At 45.4% G+C, this 20,097-nt stretch overlaps 1 protein-coding gene and 1 long non-coding RNA gene across 2 annotated transcripts in view; one reads left to right on the top strand and one right to left on the bottom strand.

Annotated features, from left to right (window-relative positions):
- The first annotated feature begins 1,058 nt into the window (after positions 1–1,058).
- On the top strand, positions 1,059–7,708 carry LOC132017212 (uncharacterized). The gene is made up of 3 exons (XR_009404200.1): positions 1,059–1,232; positions 2,822–2,895; positions 6,915–7,708. It is a non-coding gene; the product is annotated as an uncharacterized LOC132017212 (long non-coding RNA).
- Positions 4,709–20,097, bottom strand: part of PNPLA1 (patatin like phospholipase domain containing 1) — a 42,871-nt gene continuing 27,482 nt past the window's right edge. The window contains exons 4-9 of the mRNA XM_059399017.1: positions 19,745–19,954; positions 18,070–18,130; positions 11,343–11,927; positions 10,119–10,197; positions 8,570–8,695; positions 4,709–4,826 (exon numbers count right to left, since the gene is read on the bottom strand). Of these exons, the coding sequence (XP_059255000.1) occupies positions 4,709–4,826; positions 8,570–8,695; positions 10,119–10,197; positions 11,343–11,927; positions 18,070–18,130; positions 19,745–19,954 (1,179 nt within the window). The remainder of the gene's footprint in view (positions 4,827–8,569; positions 8,696–10,118; positions 10,198–11,342; positions 11,928–18,069; positions 18,131–19,744; positions 19,955–20,097) is intronic.

Here is a 20,097-nt window from a genome sequence, read left to right as displayed (position 1 = left end):
CAGCAAGTCATTTGGTTTTATTGCTGATTCTAAGACATGGGGGAGAGGTGATCTATTTATGGATTTATTTTAGTGTTCAGGAACACTGCCCCGAAATGCAAAAGATCAGAATCAGTTTTGAAATGAGGGTCAGGAACCTTCTGTACATAGTTTCTTATTTGGGATGATGTTCTTTAAGTTGTATGAGTATTTGGTATGAGTTCCCGATGCTGGCATCTGAGTCTCATTTTTATATTGTTATTTAAGCAAATAAAGAAATTGACTTTTGCCAAAGTCTCATCTCAATTATTCACAATGCTGTCAAGATGGAGGCCACCGCCCACATCTAGGCCAGTCTGGGGCCTGTGAGACTGTGAGGGTCAGCCTCCCTTTCCCCACCTGGAGGCCCTTTCTGGTTGCTCCCCAAGGTCCACTCCTTGGGGTGCCACTTGTTGAACCAGTAATGGAGTGCCCTGAGCATCGGACACCTGGGTTTTCGCCTGACTTCCCACAGAATGAGGCCCTCGGGGACATGATACTTGCCTCTGGACCTGATGTTCTACTACTCTGTGACTGTTAAGATGACAGTTAATTGTATGTCCAGGAACATCTGGGTCAGTCTTGATTCTACATCGTCTGTTTTATGAAGTCCCTAATTTTGGTGTCCAAACTGTCACTCAGAACTGGGGTAAAAATGGACAGAATACTGTGTCTAGATTTTGATCCAGAGAATGTGGTCTCTGCTAAAAGGTTTTAAAGACCTCCTCCTGACTCTCAGGTAACACGTGAGTTCTTCCAGAGGCTTCCTGGGGAAGGTGGTAGGTACAGAGATCCGCTTCTTTCCCAACCACCGCTCCGCTCCCAAACCTTGAAGGCTCGCTGTAATGCTCTGAGGAGGGCAGAAGAGGGCAGCACCTCACTTCACGGACCAGAAAGAGCTACTGCCCCGTTCAAGGTCACGTGGCCACCTATAGCCAGAACCAGGCCAGGTTCCAGCTCCCAGAACCCATTTAGTGCCTTCCCGAACTATCTAATCCATTAGTTCATTCACTCAACTAATATTTACTGAACATTTACTCTGTGCCTGGTCTGATCTAGCTCTGTGCAATACATATGTGTAAAAGGCACCATCCCCACCCTCGGGGAGTTCATGGACCTCGCTCATTACAGGATTTTGGTGGTGGGGACAGCATTGTGCAAAGGTGGACAGGGGTCCCTCGACTCACATCACAGAGGTTCTCAAGAGCACTGAGGTACGTGGGAGTCCCTGCTGCTTTGAAAGTCTTTGAAAAGGTGGGTAAGTGCCATCACGGCCTAATTAACCTGATTTCTGACCCTGAGAAGTCAGGAGGCTAAGTGAGTAAGTCAGAGATAATGGGGTCTGCCAAGACCTGGTTAGTTTGGGATGTGAGCTGAGTTACACAGAGGCCTATGAGGTAGAGGTCGTCCGGATATGCTTGTTTGGAAGACCAGAGAATGTTCTGCCCTTGGCCTCCGCACCAGTGAGACCTCCAAGTTCAGAGTACAGTGACTGGCATATTAAAACAAAAACAAAAACAATCCACTAGTATTGGCTTTTTAAAAAAAGGCATTATAAGGAGAGAGGAGCCAATTAGAGTTGCCAAATTTAGCAAATAAAAATATGGGTAGCCTAGTTAAATGTGAATTTCAGAGACACAACAAATAATAGCAATACTGGGGCCATCCTTATACTAAATAATGAGTCATTGTTTATCTGAAATTCACATTTAACGCAGTGTCCTGTATTTTATCTAGCAACCCTGGAACTAATGCAAGAAGAGTTCTCTTAAGTACCTTGTCATGGGGAAAAGGGAAATAAGCAAAAGGAAGAAAAATATACAGGAGGATTTATCAATACCTATAACTGTAACATAACAACATCTGGGCTCTAAACACAGGCTTTAAGTTAGAATGACAATGACTATTATGTTCCATTCCCCCTTGAGCACCAGGGAATAAGCATTCCAGATGCCTCCTCCATCCCGTTCACAGGGCTCAAGGCCTTAGGGCCTGCAGCCACGGACAAACCACAAGACCACTCCTGGGAGGAAAGCCAGGAGACCACGGCCAGGAGGACCCCTCTGGGTGGGACCGGTCTCTCCCCACCCATGTGGCCCCCAGCACGATCCCCCTGACTAGTCTGGGCCACAGAATCAGAGTGTCAGAGAAGGCAGAGGGTGTAGGAACACCCGAGATTTGATTCTTTTCAGCCTCTCAAAGGTACAGTTAGTTAGCGATGTAGGAAATGTTGGGGTTTGGAGCTGGCGGCCGAGAAAGAATTCTTGAGGCGTCTTCAATGCAAAAACGGTGGTTTTATTGAAGCACGGGGACAGGACCTGTGAGCAGAAAAGGCTGCCCTGGGATTGTGAAGGGTGACTGAGGATATACTTTCGAGTTTGGAGGGTTTTAGGGACAGCACAGGCCTCTGGAGTATTTTGGAAGCAAAGTTTCCAGGATACTGAGGGGACTAGAGGGGGCTGGCTGTGGTTAGGAAAAGGTCATTTATTACTGTTTAGGAGAAACTCTGTCATGAGTCCCTTTGCATGTAGATCAGTGGGCCATATTTTGGAAGATGATTGCCAACTTGTATCTTGGGGGTAGAGATAAAGGAAGTTTCCACAGGAATTTTTAGATGGTAAAGCAGACTGACAGGATCCTGGAGGGTTAGGGTAAGATTGTCCTTTGCCCTTAGGGAAGTGTCAATATTGAGGCAGCTAAGCTCCCAGAGGGAGGTCATTCTGCCCATTTCAAGGACTCATCAGTGGGCTGTCGGCAATAAGGAAATTTAATTTTTTTCTCTTGTCTTTGTTTTCCACATCAGTTAGGTTCTTCCTGGAAGAACCTTCAGAAGGGTACCTGTGCGGACTCCTGCTCCCTGACATGGTCCCCTTAAATGTAAGTTCCACCAGGCCCCCTTGGCACAGCCTCCCACACTGCCTGTCTAATATTTGCATGCATCTCTCAGAGGCCCCAACCCAGCTCAGGGCTCTCTTACACCCCAGTGTTCTGGGTCTTGCATTCCAGGATTTGCTAAGCAAATACATCTGAAGTCTGTGGGCAGCCCAGGCTTCCTTGCTGGGCCTGACCGGGACTGGAGGTTATCCACACTCCAGCAAGCAGTGGGGCTCGTTTTTGTGTGTGTGTTTTTTTTTTCTTTTTTTTTCCTGGGTGGACTGGAAAAATTGAGGCAGAGTGTGTCTTTCTCACAGAATGTTTTCATTGAGGCATGAACAGCAAAACGATTCGGCCCTCATGCCGCCCTCCTACTGGGAGACGGGGAAGGAAGGGATATCTGGCCTCCTGTTTCCTCTACAACCACAGTGGGACTCACAGGAGCACAGGGCAGCCTGCTCAACATGGAAGCAACCGCGAGCCTTGGGGAGCTCTGAAGGACCTCATGCCTGATGAGCTCTGTGAGGGATTCCGCTGAGCAGCCAAGAGTCCAGTGGTTGCAGATCAAGCCTTTGGTCCACTAGGAGAATTCAAAACAAAACAAAAGAACTTGGTCTCTTGACACCACACGAGAGAGGACAGTGCACTCCCCGCCCCCCACGTGTTCGACCTGGAGACTAGATCCTGGGATGCCAGGATGGATGCAGTCCCTCTCAAAGAAGAGGAAGGAAGGCCTAGAATTCAGTCAGCCAGGAGGAGGAAGTACTGTGGGCTCTTCAGAGCCCATCCATGCTGGTGTCCATCTGTCTGTCCAGAGCAGAGTAGTGGAAGGGCTGGAAGTCCACTGAGAAGCTGAGAGGATGTCTAGGCAAAGAGTGCTTGCCCAAGGGAAGCATGACCTCCACACCAACAGGCTTGGTAGTGGGCAACACCTGGTCCCCAAAAGGCCTAGGGTAAGGGGGATGCATCTGAGAGCCTTGGAGAGAAGGCTCTACCTTGGGGTCATCACATTCTCTCCCACTCCAGCTCAAGTTCTCTCTTGGTTCACAGCTTCCTAGAAAAAAGACAGAGAGTCATCATTTCTAAGTCCCTCATCGAGGACTTTCCTCCCCATATTTCCACTGAGAACATCCACAGTTTCCTATATGTCAGGCAGCCCCAAGCAAAGAGCCAGGCCCCATTCTAGCCAATTGGATGCGTGGAAGTTGGAAATCTCAATTTATATCAAAAAATCAGTTAGCAAATCCCAATTTATTATACAAGGGGTTTTTTTGTTTGTTTGCTTGCTTATTTGTTTTTGCAAATGGAGAATTCCATCTGCAGAGCAGGAGTTGAAAAAAGAGTGTTTGAAATGTTATTCAATTTACAAAAGTCTGATTAATATTTGGTTTTTCAGGAAGAGGAAGGAAGTAGAGTGACCTCTTGAGTGCTAAGTGTGGTTGTGTAAACTGCAGACTGCACAAGGAGACCCTGCCAATACAGAGGGGAGGCATCTCACAGAAATATTTATGCCACAGGTTATTTGTACAGTTTGGTGTCTTTGTAAACCATTCATACAGATGTCTAGCAGGTGGCAGTCAACTGTTTTAACAAAATCAGTATGTTATCACAATCTTCCAGGAGCTGGCAATCAAGTTCTCCAGGAAAGGGTACTGTTTTCTTAGTGCACAAAACAATATATGGGCTCATGTTGGCCTTCGCTATGACCAGGAAGAGGTGGGTGGGGTCAGAAAGGAAACTGGGTGGGTGGAGCTCAGAGGTCACTGCAACATCTGGGCACAGAGCAGGTAGTGTCTGGCTTCCAGGGTCATCCTGGTCAGTTCCACACCTCAGGGTCGCTGTATTCCTGGATCCAGCTGGGGTGAGGCCTGTAGGTGACCCAAACTGTCTCAGAAGTGGAGAGAAGAGAGAAGTCGAGTGGGCAGGGAGCAGACCTGGATGTAAGATGCCAAGAAAGCACATGTGAGGAGTAATGATACAAAAAAGGGGACAGTGGGAAACCTCATGTTTCAAGGCCTCTTCTACCTGCTGTGTGACCCTGGGCAGTCATTGGCCCTCTCAAGGAAATTGCAAGAAGACTCCTGCAGACTGTACCTCAGAGAAATGCTGGCCTGGGGACCTGTCCATTCTTGGATAGTTTTCAACTCTGACTGTGTCATTCTGTTTAAACCCTGTAATAACTCCCTAGCACCAAAAAGTCCAGCTTTGTTAGCATGGTCCCTAAGCCAGCCTGCCCTATCCCTGCCATGTCTGCCCGTGCACCTGTAAGTGCACCTCCAGGCCTCTCCCTGCCCAGACAAAGTAGACTAGAGCCTGTGACATCTGATTCACTCCAGGGCTCCTTTTACCCTGGGAGGCTGTATTCCTTAGTGTTTGACACCAAGATGTTGGTGACAGACAACTTGGATTCAGATCCTGGCTCTGCCAGCTCCCTACTCTGTGACTTTAGGCATGTTGCTCACCATCTCTGTGCCTCTATGCCTGGATCATAATAACTACTCAGTAAGTTTTAGCTATTATCATTACATTTCCATTTGAATAGGGGGAAATTCCACAGTAACTCAAAGGAGGAGCTCTCTAGCTATAGAAATGGTAGAAATCAGAGGAGTCTGACAGACTTGGCAGCTGCTGAGAGGATTTGAGTAGTAATTAGCAAGAGGGACCTCCCCCTTTTCCATTTAGAGCCTGTAGGCAGTCGCTGAATTTCTCAATCTGTTTTGCCATTTACAGGCCTGTTACACAACCTGAATCAGATGACCACAGAACTCTTATGGGAGGAGAGCCAAGGCTAGCAGAGGAAAGTCAGGCTGACACACATATCTGAGAGCCAAGCCTAGCAGAGGAAAGTCAGGCTGACACACTTATCTAGCCACAGTCCAGGGGCAGAGTGTATTTGGCATATCTGTTGGTCCTGGAATGAAAGGGACAGGGAGCAGACTCAACTCCAATGTGTAGCCTAAGCAGAGCTATACCAGACAACCCACAGAACTCTGACAGAGTAAAAGAAACGTGTTCTGGAATCCACTGAGATGCGGGGGATGTTTGTTATGTAGCATTATCAAACAGAAATTACTGACTAATACAACCAGGATCAGAGTATGATTTTGAACATCTGATTTTAAAAACACAAAGGGAGGGGCTCCTGGGTGGTTCAGTTGGTTAAATATCCAACTCTTGCTTTTGGCTCAAGTTGTGATCTCAGGGTAGTAAGAGAGAACCCTGCATCGAGGTTGGCATCAGGCCCCATGCTCAGCATGGGGTCTACTTGAGATTCTCTCCTTCTCCCTCTGCCCCTCCACCTCAATGGTTTTCTCTCTCTCTCTCTCGCAAATGAATGAATGGATGCATAAATAATAAGAACATAAAATCTTTAAGAAACACACAAGGAGAAAGAGAAGGAGAGAGAGATATTAATGTATGGAACTTCTACCCTATAGTTGTTTTTTTTTAAGATTTTATTTATTTATTTGATAAAGAGAGAGATCACAAGTAGGCAGAGAGGCAGGCAGAGAGAAAGGAGGAAGCAGGCACCCCACCAAGCAGAGAGCCCGATGCGGGACTTGATCCCAGGACCCTGGGATCATGATCTGAGCCAAAGGTGGAGGCTTTAACCCACTGAGCCACCCAGGTGCCCCTACCCTGTAGCTTTTATTCTCACTTCTTTCCTCTTTATTGGGAGGAATATCCGCTGGAGGCCAGAAGTTGCACAGGTCTAGCCCATGGATGTGACAGTGTCTCTTGTGATTGTACTCTGTTAGGAAATGAGCAGATTTTCTCTCTTTCTGGATCTCTCCTTCTCTATACCTAACCTTTCTGAGCTTCTCTTTTCTACCCCCTACCCTGGTGTTTGAAGCTCAGAGCAGTGAATTTGCATGGAATTGCTTAAGAACATTAACTGGTAAACTGCTTCCAGGCAGTTTCATAATCTGTTCTATAAAGGAACACCGCAGATGGCATGTGTGACCTACTGACAACAGGGTTTCCCACAGCTGTGAATGTTGTTTTGTTTGTTTTTATCACAGCCTGCTTCTGTATAAAGTACCTTGATTCCTAGAAGTTTATCGACCAAGGTAGCTTTGGCTGAATTGCGGTTCCACCACTCCGATGCACAGATGGAGGCCTGGCCCGGGAATGAAGGGACTCGAGCCTGGGCCTGGCTTCCAAATGGCACTCCCAGGCCCAAGGAAGTTTCCTCACCCCCACAGCAGACCTGCCTGTGTTCTCCTGACCAAACTTGACCTTGAGCTCCTAGAGACAGAGATACGGACACTCAAAAGTCAAAGAAGTCTTGGGGCTGAAGACCAAGGAACAAAGCGAAACTAATCCCAGGATTCACTAATTCCATGACCCCAAGGGGACTGCCAACTGCCCATTGGATTACAGGATGGGCACCTTCCCTCCCCATCATTTAATCCAAAAGTTGACACATGCCTCTGCCCCACTTTCTACGGCAGCTCTGAGAATCTCCTTCCCACCATACTGCTCCCCAAACCCACCAAGTACCTACTTGCCCAGACCTCAAAGTGGGCCTGTGGCTGCTGGGGTGAGACTCTGACCCTGATCTGTCTGATACATCTCTCTGCCCACCTGGGATAGGAACAACACGGAAGGATGTCACTTAGAATGATTTGGGCATTTTTCTGACCAATGGAGGCTGGAAGCGAAGTAGATAGCTGTGTGGGTCTGTTCCAGTCAGAGAATATTTTGATAATCCAGTAAAATCGTTGTTGATTACTCCTGGCTTGGTTTGTGTTTGAAGCTGGCATTTTTCATCTGTAAGTATGTATGTATGTATGCATGTCCCTTTAAAAAAGTAGTTCAGTAAAAAATTAAGACTTGGTTCTTGTCTTTGGTCTGAAGTTCAATTTTGGGGTAAACTCTTAAAAGTTAGGAATCGAGGGGTGCCTGGGTGGCTCAGTAGGTTAAGCATCTGCCTTCGGCTCAGGTCATAATCTCAGGGTCCTAGGATCGAGCCCTGCATCAGGCTCTCTGCTCAGCAAGGAGTCTGCTTCTCCCCCTCCCTCTGTGATCTCTCTCACGCTGTCTCAAATAAATAAATAACATCTTTAAAAAAAAAGTTGAGGATTTAGTTCAATTTGCTTTCTCTAGAGCCCAGAAGAGTGGTTGGTACTCATTAGGTGCTCAATAAAAGTTAAAACTTATGGAATCAATAACAATGTAAAATAACCAAAAAACTACAAGCAGCTTACATTGGTAAGGACTTTTAGTTGTACCCTGGCAACAGTTTGGATCTCTTGAGGGTCACAAGGTCACACATCTGTCTAGGTTGGTTTTTAAATATGAATGTGAATTCAGAAGCTGAGAAGTCCTAGTTAACCTCTGCATATAACACTAATATCTACGAAATTATTGAGTGTTAATTACACATCAGGCATTCTGCAAAACAATTTATATGTGGGTCTCATTAAACCTTCACAATATTATCCCTGTTTTACAGATCAGGAAATAGAGGCTTAGAAAGATCACATGTCCTAAGCATGATCACTGAGTAAGATTATGGCAGAGAAGGGAATATATACTGGGTGGGTCTGATTCCAAAGTCCAGCTCCTAACACCTGCTCCTACTGACTCTTCCTTGACCCCTTGTAATCTTCCTGTGGACTCTTCCCAGAGCTTTTACTCCCCATGGAACTTGAGAAACATTAATCATGCTCACTGCAATTTGCCGCCTGTTTTTTTGGATCGTGGATGTCTTGGGAAGCTTATTCTGGTGCTACTTGTCTTTTGTTTGTTCTTCTTAAACATCTTGCTCATCCAATTGGAGTCTTCAGCGGGGTTCCCTCTGGGCAACAGATGAAATAAATAGTTTGTTAATGACCTGTCCTGTGTCCTCCACTATCAGGGCCCTGCTCCAGCTCACAAGATAGACACACCAATGTCTTTTAACCCTGGCTAAGCCCCAGACTTCCCACAACAAACATTTGTATTTATAATCAATGACTATTTATCTAAGTAACATCATGCTAATGAGTCAACTGAAACTCAACTGAAATTTTGTAAATTATAAGTCAATGCAATAAAGTGTAAACCCTATGAACAAAATGCATAGTATATGCCCAAACACAAAATTTTTAAATTCATGAAAACTCTTTCAAAAAGTTTTATAATTAAAATTGTACTTAATGTGAGAACCAGGTATGTTTTGATATATTTGATACAATATAGAGTTGGAACATCAAAAGGACCTGCTCTGCCAATAGGTGCCGCTGTGGCCATGGAGAACCCCAGCCACCACCAGAACTTCCCCAAGGCAGGAGGGATGAGGTTGAGGAGGGAAGAGGTACTCTTTGACCCATCTTCTGATCTCCTGCTTGTGTCTTCCATTGGCTAACCCAACTGGAAAGAAGCCAGCAAAGGAAGCCTGGGTAATGTGACCCCCAAGGAACTTAAAAAAATACCAGTCCTGGGGTGCCTGGGCAGCACAGTCAGTTGAGCCTCCAACTCTTGGTTTCGGCTCAGGTCATGATCTCAGGGTCATGAGACTGGGCCCCACATGGGGCTCTGCACTCATTGCAGAGTCTGCTTAAGACTCACTCTCCCTCTCTCTCTTCCCCTACAAAACCCCCCACGCTTCCCCACCCCCGTACTCATGTGCTATCTAAAAAAAAATAAATAAATATTTAAAAAACAACTACCACCAATCTTCAGGCCCTCTCAGAATGACTGTGAAGGTAAGTAATGGAGAACATGTCACACAACCCAGACAATTAATGAGTATTATAAAAAAAGACTTTCTGAGGACTATCTATAACATAGGAATATTAGCCTGCTTATTGTGCTGATAGAATATAATTTGTATTAAAGGAGGCCTTTGACAGAGTCCCACAATTCATTTGGCCAGGAAATAGCCTATTTCAGGCTAGGATGCAGCATGCCTGCTAGCTCCCTTGAACTGAGACACCACCAGAGAGTAAGACATGGGAGGTGGGGGTGCACATTCTCCCACTGCACTCAGAGAAGGGGCATTCCCCAGTGAGTACAGGAAGGAGCTGACGAGAATGACACTGTGAGCACAAATAGCTCATTTCCCATTCATTGCCCCCACTGAAGACGAGAGAAATGTAAAGGGGTGGACTGTAATCACACAAACCAGAAAAGGATCCCAGTGTTGTTATGGCAGCTAAAAAGAAGGAAAATTTCATTTAGCTGGGCCCTCCTCCCCCTGCCAAAGGAAAGAATGTGTCCCTAGTTAAGGAGAAACTTACATTATGTGAGGCTTGCTGGTGGCTTCCTTCACATTAACCAAAGGCATGGCATCTTTCAGATTTGAAGAGGCAAGAGGAGCTATAGTCAAAAGTAAAAATAGAGGAGACGAGAGAAGGTGACAAAATCTTGCCCATTTCAACTCATCTGTCACCTCCAAAAAGCCTTTCTTAACCCCCCAGAGAGAAGTGATTTTAATCTCTATGAGTACTTCCAGCACTCTGTGTTTGCTAGTAATGTAGTACTTAATCATTTGTGCTGTGTTTTTAAGGTTGGTATCTCTGTCATCCCCTCGGCTGCCGGGGAGATTTCCTGAGTGAGGAGCTGAGAGCTGTTTAGCTTTGAAGCCTCTAGAGCAGTGCTTCTCAAACTATCTGTAGACAATACCAGTTTTAAAGAACCATCTTTTTAAAATCTTTTTTTGGAATCCAAATGGACTAGTACTTTTGTGACATACAATACAAGGAATTAGTAGGAAAATGACCAAGCTCTTGGATGTCATGGCTGTAAACATTTCTAAATGCTTACTCTGTACTCAGTTCATTGTGAATTAGTAACAAATAGTTTGGGGACCAGCATTTGCTCACGGAGCACTCTTGGAGTAGCTCTGCCCTGGAAGAGCAGTTATTACAATAACAAAAACCTTCTGGTACAGTAGTTCTCAATCACAGTTCTCAAAAGAACCCCCCGGAGGGCTTATAAAAAGATAGATAGCTGGGTCCCACCACCCTGAGTTAGTAGGTCTGTGATATGACCTGAAAATTTTCATTCCTAACAAGTCCCCCAGGTGTAGAGTTTGCTGTAGGTCAGAGACCAACCTTTGACAATCAGTGGACGAAAAGTAAGAACAAAGGTCAAGAACACTGCCCCCTTGTGGTGGCCTATCCTCAAAACAGGTAGAATGGCTAAAGCTAACTGCTGACTTTACCAAAGCACCTCCCAACGCAATAGTTATAGGCAACTAATGAGTTGTTGAACACTACGTCAAAAACTAATAATGTACAACAATAAATCTTGGAACACTGCATCAAAATTAATGATGTATTTTATGATGACTAACAACACACACACAAACTAATGATGTTGGCTAACTGACAACAACTATGCTGGCTAACTGAACATAATTTAAAAAATAATAACGCAATGGTTGTCACTCCCATGTTGTGGCACACTTGCTGAGGGGCTCCAGACATAAGGAAGGTGGGAGAAGCCAGAAGGGTCCATACCTTGGGGCTGTTCTGGGCCCAGTTCCTCCACAGGTGGCTGTCCAGGTGACACTGAAGAACACAGGGGCAGTGTTTGAGATGTCCCCACAGATGAAGACCCCAGGAATGGCCTGGGTGACAGAGGTGACTGGGAGGGTGGGGATCTTGGCGATGATCCAGTCGTTTGTACCCTCTGCTGTGGTGGTGATATATGAGACAGCACAGGTGTAGAGCTGAGTGGTAAGGGCACAGCTGGGCGTGATACAGGGGGCAAGTCAGCTGGAGAATGTGATGGTGATGAGGCCAGTGGAGATGCAGGTGACTGCTCAAATGAAGAGACAAGTGGTGAAACAGGTGATTCTACAGGCCACTCATGTGTGGATTCAGGTGTCTGCACAGGTGAGGACACAAGTGGACTGTGGCAGCTCTTTCCTTCCCCTTCGGGAGCCCACTGTGTGTGAGGTTGTATGGATTCTTCTTGCTCTGTTTGGAGGCTTGACTGACTGTGTTCAGGGCACTCACTGCCAAGGGCAAGTTCTATATTGCAGTATACTTCCACACGGGGGAACATCACTCTCTTGGAGGGAGAATTGAGGTAAGCAGCATCTAGGAAAACAATGGCATTGGGTCACCGGTGGCATTACTAGCCCCTGGCATCAGCATGGCATTTTCAAAAAGTGATTTCCCAAGTTATTTTCATAAGCAGGATTAGTGCTTTTTAATGGCCTTTGTTTACTTACTCAAATTTATATTGAGTATTTGATTGTGTATTGATTCACTTATTCGACAGATGTTTATTGAGCATCTATATGTGCCAGACATTATACCAGGTACTGAGGAGTGAGGGAGACAAAAACAGGTGTGATGGTTCTTGGCCTCTTGGAGTTTACAGTCTGGCTTGGGAACAGGCATTGATTATCCAGATAATCTCATTTTTACCAGGACAAGTTCTAGGTGAAAAAGGAACATGATGTTATGAGAGAGAGGGAAGCAGGGAGGACTTCTTCAGGAGGGTTTCCCTGAGGGAGCAACATTTGCGCTGAGATCTGAAGGGTGAGTGAGGGTACAGGGGGTGTTGGTGTGGGATGGGGAGGAGCATTTCAGACAGTACGAACAGCACACACAGATGCCACAGGTTTGAGGGAGCATGAGGAAGGCCTGAAAGGTCAGTGTGGTTGGAGCAGGGGTGGGGGCACTTTGGTGGGAAATGGGGCTGAGGAGGCCACTGGAGCCCAATCATACTTGTAGAAACCATTGAGAGCCCTTGGTTTCCACGGAGACCATGAAAGACCTACAGGCAATGGGGCTGCTGCACTGTCTCTGGTTTTGACAAGATCACTGTGACTGCTGTGTGGAGACTCACTGAGAAGGGCCTAGAGGACCCAGGGAAATGTGTAAGGGTGCGGTGGAGAGGTGTTTAGGGCTTGCACCTGGAATGAGAGAGAAAGAACTAGAAGATTCTATTTAGGAGGTAAAATAAATGAGAACTGACAATGGATTGACTCAGGGGAAGAGAGGAGGGAGCTGGCTTGCACAGCCAGGTGGATGCTGGCGCTGACAGGGTGAATAGGAAGAAGGTGGGTTAAGGGAGCAGTGAGGAGGACACAGATTAAAGTTTGTTTGAGGATATGTGGATTTTAGGGGGACTTAGAGATATCCAAGGAGAGATGAAAAGTGTGGGCAGTCAGATATATGGGTTGGATCTCAGAGAAGAGTTGAGGGTTAGAGGTTACATTTGGGAATCTGTCTATGGATGGTCACTGAAGCTGTGATGGTGGCCATGGAGGAGGTTGCCTAGGGAGAAAAAGCAGAGTGAGAAGAGGAGAGAGCCAGGACTGAGTGAGGAGGGGGATAGGGGAACCCAGGCCAAGATTCTAAAATGGGCAAGACTGGGGTAGACCTACAAGTTGCTGGTAAGGATCCATTTGAGAAGTGGGGATTGGATATATAAAAGAGAGATGAAATAATGGATAATTCAAGAGTGCTGAGGTGGGAAGGGGTCTGAGCACAGGTAGGGGGTGGGCTCTAGGCAAGAAAAGGGTTGCTTCCTTTAATGTTCTAAGAAGGAGGGAGACAGAGCAGGCTGAGTTTGAATATTTGGTAGTACAAAGTTGAGAAAACTTCCCTCTGTTGGTTTTGTGTTTCTCTGTGAAGTTGTTTGGAGGAAAGGCCTTCTCCTGGTGATCAGGGAGAGGGGAAGTCTTAAGGTGGTGACTATGTTGCCAGGACAAATACAGCACAATCACATTTTATGTAGAAATTCACAAGCTAATTCTAAAATTCATATGGAATTATAAAGGACTTGGAATAGCCTAAACAACTTTTAAAGAAAAAAAAGGAACAAAGATGGAAAACTAAGACTACCTGTTATCAAGATTTACGATAAAGCTTCAGGGATTAAGACAGTATATTGATGTAGAGACAGAGAAATAGATCAATTGAACAAAACAAAAGGTCTAGAAATAGACCCGTGACATACAGAGACAACTGACTTTACTCAACAGAAAAAGCATAGCCTTTTAAACAAACAATGCTGGAACAGGTAGTCATCTAAATAAAAAGAAAAAAAAAAAAGCTTTGTTTTATTTCTTGAACCATATTAAAAAATTAACTCAAAATGAAAAATAGACAGAATGAAAAAACAAAAAGCTATAAAACTTCTAGAAGAAAACAGGAAAAACCTTTTTGTGATCTTGAGTAAAGCAAAGATTTCTTAGATAAGACACCAAAAGCATTATCCATAAAGGAAGCAAATTAATAATATGGGCCTCATCAAAATTAAAAACTCCTTTTTAGGAGACTGTTAAAGAACTGAAAAAAGAAATCACAGACCAAGAGAAAATATTTGCAAATCATATTTCAGATAAAGGGCATTTATCAAGAATACATAAAAGCTCTTAAATAAGAAAACGACTCAATTTTTAAGCTGGGCAAAAGAGCCCACTGAGGGGTGCATGGGTGGCTCAATGGGTTAAACCTCTGCCTTCGGCTCAAGTCATGATCTCAGGGTCCTGGGATCAAGCCAGCACCGGGGTCTCTGCTCAGCAGGGACCCTGCTTCCCCTTCTCTCTCTGCCTGTTCCTGATCTCTTTCTGTCAAATAAATAAATAAAACCTTTTAAAAATAAATAAATAAATAAGAGCCCACTGAAAGAGCTCTCAATGACCAAAGGAAATCTGAATATACAGACTTCAGTTAATAATAACCAACATTAGTACATTAATTGTCAACACTACACTAAACTATGTACCAAATTTTATACGTACCATACTATAACTTCTAACAAATATAAGACATAAAAATACGGAATGTGGAGTACATAGAAGCTCTTCATGCTATTTTCACATTTTTTTCGGTAAATCTAAAATTATTCTTTTTTTTTTAAGATTTTATTTATTTATTTGACAGACAGAGATCACAAGTAGGCAGAGAGAGAGAGAGGAGGAAGCAGGCTCCCCGCCGAGCAGAGAACCCGATGCGGGACTCGATCCCAGGACCCTGAGATCATGACTTGAGCCGAAGGCAGCGGCTCAACCCTCTGAGCCACCCAGGCGCCCTAAAATTATTCTTAAAAATAAAGCTTATTATAGGTCTGGGTGGGAAATGATCAAAAGAATTGAACCCTTCAACAAAGATGATATATAGATGGCAAATAAGCATATGAAAAGATGCTCAACATTATTAGTCATTAAGGAGATACAAATTAAAATTATAATCACATGCCATCACACAACTATTCACATGGCTGTAATTAGGAAGACTGACCATTTCAAGTGTTGGTGATAATATGAAGAAACTGGAACTCTTATGCATTGCTGATGAGAAAGTAAAATGGTACAACCACTTCAAAAAACAATTTGGCAGTTTCTTAAAAAGTTAAACATACCTTCTGAGTATATGCCCTTAGTATATATCCCAAAGAATTGAAAAATAAGACATTTGGAAACCTGTGCTAAGAAGAAGAAACAATTCAAATTGTTTTTCGGTAAAGAAAATGCAGTATGCACACAGGTGTATGTCACATGCTACAAAATGGATAAACCTGGAGGACATTATGATAGCGAAATACACCAGTCACAAAAAGTCAAGTCCTGTGTGATTCCATTGATATGAGGTATCTGAAGTAGTCCATCTCCTAGAAGTAGAAAATAGAGTGGTGGTAGCCAGGGCCTAGGAGAAGGAGAAAGATGGAATCACTGAGTGATGGGTATAGAGTTTCAGTTTTGCAAGAGAAAAAAGTCCTGGAGATTGGTTGTACAGTGTAAATATACTTAACACAACTGAACTGTACACTTAAAAATGGTTAAGATGGTGGAACACTTGGCTGGCTCAGTTGAAAGAGCGTTAAACTCTTGAACTCAGCGTTGTGAGTTTGAGCTCCATATGGGGTGTAGAGATCACTTAAAAATAAAAAATCTTTAAAAACTGGTTAAGATGGTAAATTTTATGTTATGTGTTTTGCTTGAATTATATATATATATAATTGTATATTACATAAGTATAGATTAAATGTACATCCACCATACCATCTAGACATTCCACTCCTCAGTATTTACTCAAGAGAAAGGAAAGCATAGGTTCATACAAAGACTCCATGAGTATTCAAAGGAACTTTATACATAATAGCTCAAGCTGGATGCAAACTAGATGTCCATTAATGGGTGAGTGGAGAAATGAACTGTGGGGTTTTCATAGATGGAGTGGAATGTAAAAAGGAATGAACTATTTATACACGCAATAACATGATGAATCTCAGCCTGATTATACTGAGTGAAAGAATGCAGACAAAATCAAGCCCATACTGTAAGTCCATACTGGAAATTTCTAGAATGACAGAAAGTAAATTGGGGGCACTGAGGGAAAGTGGGAAGGGTCACAGAGGAGCATGAAGACGACTTTGGGCATGATGGATAATGGTTCACTCTCTTGATTGTGGTGTTGACTTCACAGGGGTGTGTGTGTGTGTGTTTGTGTATGTGTGTGTGAAAGTGAGAGAGCGGGAACTTAACAAATTGTGTGAGCGAGGAAGGAGGCAAGATAAGGAAGAATGCCAGGAAGGAAGGAAGGAAGTGGGGAGCGGGAGGAAGGGAAGGGAGGGAAGGGGGTAGGAAAGAAGGTCCGGCCAGGCACGCCTGGATGCCAGATGGATAATTTTAGACATGACATCCTTTGAGCTCCAACCTCACTCAACGCCCACATCCACATGTCTGTGTGGGGAATGTGGATTTTCAAGCATACCAGCAAGCAGTGCCCTTCCCTTTGGCAGGAGGCTGCTGCCTGGGGAGGCCAAGGGTGGAGAGGGAAGCTCGCCCGGCAGCAGGAATAATTAGGCAGATGTGAGTCCTGAGAAGGGCAGAAAAGGGGGATGCCAGGATGTGAGCTGAAGAATTCAGGGTGACATCTTGCAGGTGTGGCCTTCTGCCAGAGCTGACCCCCATCCAGAAAGCAGTAGGGTGGGAGGCTAGAGCGGACTCCCGTTTTTCTGTTCCCAGATGGCAGGTGGGAATTAAGAGTGTGGCTCTGGGCACCAGCCGCAATTTCTCAGGATGCGTCATACCTTCTGCTTGCATCTGGTGCCGAGAGGAAAATCCAGTCCTACCAAACCCAAGAGGATTTAAGGGTGGGGCTGAAGGAACCTGCACTGAGAGCCATGCAAACACTGGCAATTTGGAAGAGGAATCGAAAATAGTTGATAGCCAGCAAGAGACATCTTCTTCCTTATGAGTTGGGTCCGTTCCTGCTTGGAGTGATTCTAGGGCCCTGGAAAAACCCACCATCCTCCATACATCGCCCTGATTCTTCAGCAGATGCTGAAATGCTCCTATTAGAGTCTCACCCTTGGGTTTAAGACTGTCATTTATACAACGACGTCCACATCAACTAAGGGGGGAAGGGTGGGGAAGCATGAAACGGCGCTGAGAGAGACCAGAGATGCTAAAGCAAGGCACTTTGTAACTTACCCACCCACTACACCCCCACCCCAGGCTTGCCCTGAGAGGAAGAGAAACAAGTTCTAGGGGAGAGACAGGGACATTTGGTAACCAGGCAGCCAGGTACAGAGGGGTCTCCTGAGGCAAGGAATATGTCCCAAGTCCCAGTTTCAAATCAGGGGATCCTCCAGCCCCATGTCCCCAGTATATGCCACAACTGAGGAAAGAGTGAAGGGGCTTCCCAGCTGGGGGTGGAAAGGACCTCAGGCCCTTGCCAGCTCCTCCTCTTCCTGAGACCGTAGGTGAGACCCCATCCCTACCCCCCACTGACACTCCTCATGTGGTCCCCCTTTGGGGCACTTGGAGCTTAATTTTCATAGCTGTAACCCATGTAAATGTGTAGGAGGTGGGGAGCTGTTCAAGTAGAGTCAGGGTCAGGAGGAGTCTGTCTAGCAGAAAGGCGAGAGGAGGGCCCTGTCTCCTAGATCAGAGGGTCAGTGGGCTGGATTGACTGGGTCCAGGAATAAAATTCTGAGGTGGTTCCATGATCAGCCCTATTATACAGATGAGAAAACCGAGGTCCCAGGAGATGAATCCCTGGTTCAAGATCACACAGTTAGTAGGTGTCAGGAACCAAGATTTACCTTTTTTACAGATTAGGAACCAAGACAGAGAGGGCAGGTGATTTCCCTGAGTTCACACAGCCAAGGGGGATGAGAATCATGGCCCAGGCCTTCTTGACTCCAGAACCCACATTCCTTCCATCCTTCCTCCCATCCCCCAACCTTGTCCAGAGAATGACCCCACCTCGTACTTACTCAGTCGCCTCAAGTAAGAAACGGTGTCTTCATACCCTCGGTAGTAATAGTTGTGCAGGATCTGCAAGGGGGGAGAGCAGGACAATGACAAAGGCTGCAGCAATGGAGAGAGTGGAGGTCCCCTCCCCCAGAGCAGCTCCTTTCATTGCCTTTGAGCTTTATTTAAATGGATTTTTAAAATGAACCCATCCAGTGTCCCATCCCTCACTATCTGCTAAGAAGTGGGGAGCAGTTATGATCTTGTGTCCATTAATGTGGCGGGTCATTAATGTGTTAAATCATTTACAGCTGATCATCAGCTTCCCCTGGGCAGGAGAGGGTGAGACGTTTGTAGTAGAACCAGAAAAGGTGCACGAGGGCCATATGAAGAGCCGAGTTTAAATCCCAGTGCTGTTACTTTCTAGCTGTGCGGCTCTATGGCTGTAACCTCTCACGGCCTCAGTTTCTTCATCTGTAAAATGGGAACAGTGGTCGTATCTATTGCAAAGGATGCTAGGGGGTTACATGAGATATTGCTCACAAAGCTCTTCCATAAAGGGCCAGAGAGTAATATTTGGGGTTTTGAACACCACAGAGAGTCTCTGTCTCTTCCCGTTCTTCTTGTTCTTCTTGTTCTTGTCCTCCTCCTCCTCCTCCTCCATCTTCTTCTTCTTCCCTCTTCCTTCTCATCCTCCTTTTCCTTCTTCCTCTTCTTTTCCCTCTCTTTCTCCTACTTCTACAACTATCTAAAAATGGAGAGCCCATTCTGAGCTCACAGTCTATATAAAAACAAACACCTTGAGAATGAAAGTCGAGCCCTGATGGTGAGCAGAAAGTCAAGTTCGAGAGGCTCTGATGAATACAATGTATTTATTCTGTCTTTCTTGAACTGCCTGTTGGTGGATTGCTTTTATGAGAGTAAATAGTCATACTCTTTACCAATAAATTAGTGTAAGGCAGATGCTGGATTGTAAACAATAATTAGACTGTAAGTCACAAAACTGGCTTAGAGGAGTTATCATTCAAACAACAATTGCTGAGAACCTTCTTTAAGCAAAGTCCTTTGTAGACATAGTGAGTGTAGTCAAAGAAATAAGTAAAACTTGGTGCCTACTCCCAGGATCACACTTCTTGCCAAAGAATGACATGCATTTTGTAAAGACATGTAGACTTAATTTTTTTAGAGCAGTTTTGGAAAGGTTATGATCTCAGGGTGCTAAGATTGAGCCCCGAGTCAGGCTTTTGGCTCAGTGCTCATTGGGGAGTCTGCTTCTCCCTCTCTCTGTGCACCTCCCCCTCACTCGTGCTGTCTATCAAAATAAAATAAAATAAAATAAAATATTTTTTAACAAGTAAAATAAATAAAATTGAAAACAAAACCCAAAACACATGCCACTGGCTGGATTTGGCCCATGGGCCATGGTTGCTGAAGCCTACATTGCATGTCAGAGTGGGAAAGTTCCAGTAATGTCCTATCAGCAGTTCTGACATCATCTCCTTTTATAGGGGAGAAAATTGAGGCTGGGAGCACCTAAGGGCCTCATTCAAGGTCACACAGCTAGTTAGCCACAAATCCAGGATGCAGGTGTAGGAGGAAGTCTAAGGAGGCACGGATGGAACTGCATAGATCCTGTTGGCTCCCCCAGGCCCTGTCAGCTTCCCCCTGTTCCCCTTCCTTCCAGGCCCCTTGTCTCACCAGTAGGTCCGGCGGGAACAGGGCATGGGTCATCCTGGCGATGTTCTCCAGGGAGAACTGGAAGGAGCAGTTGAACATGCGGAAGTCATGGAAGATGGCAGGGCAGTCCCGGGGGCAGATGTCTTGCTGCCCGCTGAAGGTGGAGATGGTAATGGCATCGGTCCAGAAGGAGCAGGGCTGCATGCCCGTGAAGCCCCCGTCGATGTAACGCTATGGGGCGGGGGGAGGCAAAGTCGTAAATGCTAATGGGATCAGAGAGGTCCTCTTCCCTCTTCAGGGAGTCCACCAAGGAAATGGGTCCCTTGGGACAAGCCTGGAGACCAAGGTCCAGGTGGGTGCATGGTGTGTCCACA

The sequence above is a fragment of the Mustela nigripes genome, chromosome 5, assembly GCF_022355385.1.
Source record: "Mustela nigripes isolate SB6536 chromosome 5, MUSNIG.SB6536, whole genome shotgun sequence".
NCBI classification, from domain to species: Eukaryota; Metazoa; Chordata; class Mammalia; order Carnivora; family Mustelidae; genus Mustela; species Mustela nigripes.
This window is presented reverse-complemented; position numbering and strand designations above follow the sequence as displayed.